Below are 1,925 nucleotides of genomic sequence, written 5' to 3' on the forward strand. Positions count from 1 at the left end.
GGTAGAAATCTGAAGTCATAAGTCTCAAGTCTCAACTATTAAGTTAACAAACCGGTTAACTTTGTAAATTACTATTAATTAACTATATATATATATATTAAAGTGATCATTGCACCTTGAAAAAATGCCTTTTTATTAAAATATGAAATTTCAAAGTGGGTTTTTCTCAGGTGGGTTTTTAAAGTGGGTGTTTTGGGGTGGGTGGGTCCAAAAAACCCACTGGGTTTTTTGGGTCGGGTTTTTTGTTTTCGAACCCTGTCTACAAGCGCGACTCGTCGACGCGGCGGACGGCAAGACAATCCCGAAGGCGGCGGTGTATTCGGTTGACCGCAAAACGATCGTCACGCCAGCGTAAGAGGTAGCGCCCGTAAATGTGTTTCATTCCAGTCTATTTAGCGAAGTGCACGTGTCATAGGGCGATAGGTCAGTAACGCCATCACCGCAGAATTATCCGTACAAGGCCATGTTTCAAACCGCCGTGACATTTGGAAGACCGGCAAAAACGAGTTATCTGACGGCGACGTTGTTCTACAAAGATACCGCTGGGAAATTCGACACTCCTTCGGAAAACGAAGGATTTCAGAAAAGAATGAATTTTGCCAAACAAGGAACGATCGATTTGGTGGGAACGGTTTGTCAGCAGTCACGTTTCATCCCAAACATGATTGACTTAAAGTTCAAATTTTTTAAAAGCCCAAACGATTTAGGTATTCACGCTCTTGGTGGAGTCAAATGGAAATTGCAATACGAGTTGGCTTCCCTGTATATCAGGAAAGTAAAGTTGACTCCCGAAATTGTAATCTCCCATGCGAAATGTCTGGAACTTTCTACCATGAAATACCCCATAACTCGAACCGAATGTAACTCTTTCTCCATAAATAGCGGAACTAAAATTTGCGTTCGAGATAATTTGTTCATGGGTCGATTACCCAAAAGAGTCCTTTTCGCTCTCGTGGAACAGAACGCTGATCTGGGAGAATACACGCAGTCGCCTTTCAATTTCCAACACTTTGATTTAAATCACATAGCGCTATTCCTAGACGGTACAATTATCCCTCATAAATCTTTGACACCCAATTTTCTGTACGAGATGAAAATTGATGCGACTCCGTAGGTTTTCCATGGTTTTACCTATTTTGAAAAATATAAAAATTAATCTACCTGTTAGGTATAGTATTATAAAACTTAATTACCGTAAACTGAGTTATTTTGTAACTTGAAAAATGACTTTTCAAATTCATAATTCGCCATCTTCCTCTTCTCGGTGTTGAACTCAATAAATGGTTTCAACCAGGCGGCTTGTTTGAACTCCAAAATACGATAAACTTTGCTAATAATTAACCCCTTCGAAACGTAGTATTTTAAATTCCGATAATGAATAACTTATTTTTCCTTATTGTCAAGAGAAGGTACAAGTTTTGGAAAACTATCTTTCTCTTTGATACCAAGCTCTTTGAGCTGATCCTTGGAAAAAGACGACAATTCGTAAGCCTTAATAACACGTTTCTCCGGGGCTAGAGGGTAGCAGTTATGTTCGTCGTGGAGGTGTTTTGGGTACTCCAAATCCACTTCTAAGATGTATCCAATCGAATCTTCATCATCGTGAGATAGTATAATTTCCTACATGAAGTCCGGACACGGTTGAATCCACTTGAAAGCACTCATAGAAATATCATTACACATCACCGTTCCATATAAATTAGTACAATCTAAATTAAGGCCATTAATTAAATTAAAAAATTAATATTGCATTTTTAATATATTTTTATTTACCCAAATATGTGATGTAGCTGCTGCGATGGGTTGGATCGTAAGTTTCGGGTTAGTATTTGTTATTAGCTTGGGCAAACCTGTGAATGATCATAAAAAGCCCTCCGCGAATTCCTTTCTCGATGAACAGGTGCATATCTGGGTCAATAAGTAAA

The 1,925-nt window shown here is 38.6% G+C and overlaps 1 protein-coding gene across 1 annotated transcript; it reads left to right on the top strand.

Moving 5' to 3' along the window:
* Window positions 1–463: 463 nt before the first annotated feature.
* LOC149934366 (uncharacterized protein F54H12.2-like) lies at window positions 464–1,114 on the top strand. The gene has a single exon (XM_090153429.1). It carries the CDS (start codon window positions 464–466, stop codon window positions 1,112–1,114), a length of 651 nt encoding a protein of 216 aa, XP_090009555.1.
* The last annotated feature ends 811 nt before the right edge of the window (window positions 1,115–1,925 follow it).

The sequence above is a fragment of the Leiobunum rupestre genome, chromosome 7 (genome assembly GCF_980474605.1).
Source record: "Leiobunum rupestre chromosome 7, qqLeiRupe1.1.hap1, whole genome shotgun sequence".
Classification (NCBI taxonomy): Eukaryota; Metazoa; Arthropoda; class Arachnida; order Opiliones; family Sclerosomatidae; genus Leiobunum; species Leiobunum rupestre.

What these genes read in the sequence shown, in the direction of transcription:
- LOC149934366 (XM_090153429.1), top strand. Translation starts at nt 464, where the DNA reads ATGTTTCAAACCGCCGTGACATTTGGAAGACCGGCAAAAACGAGTTAT.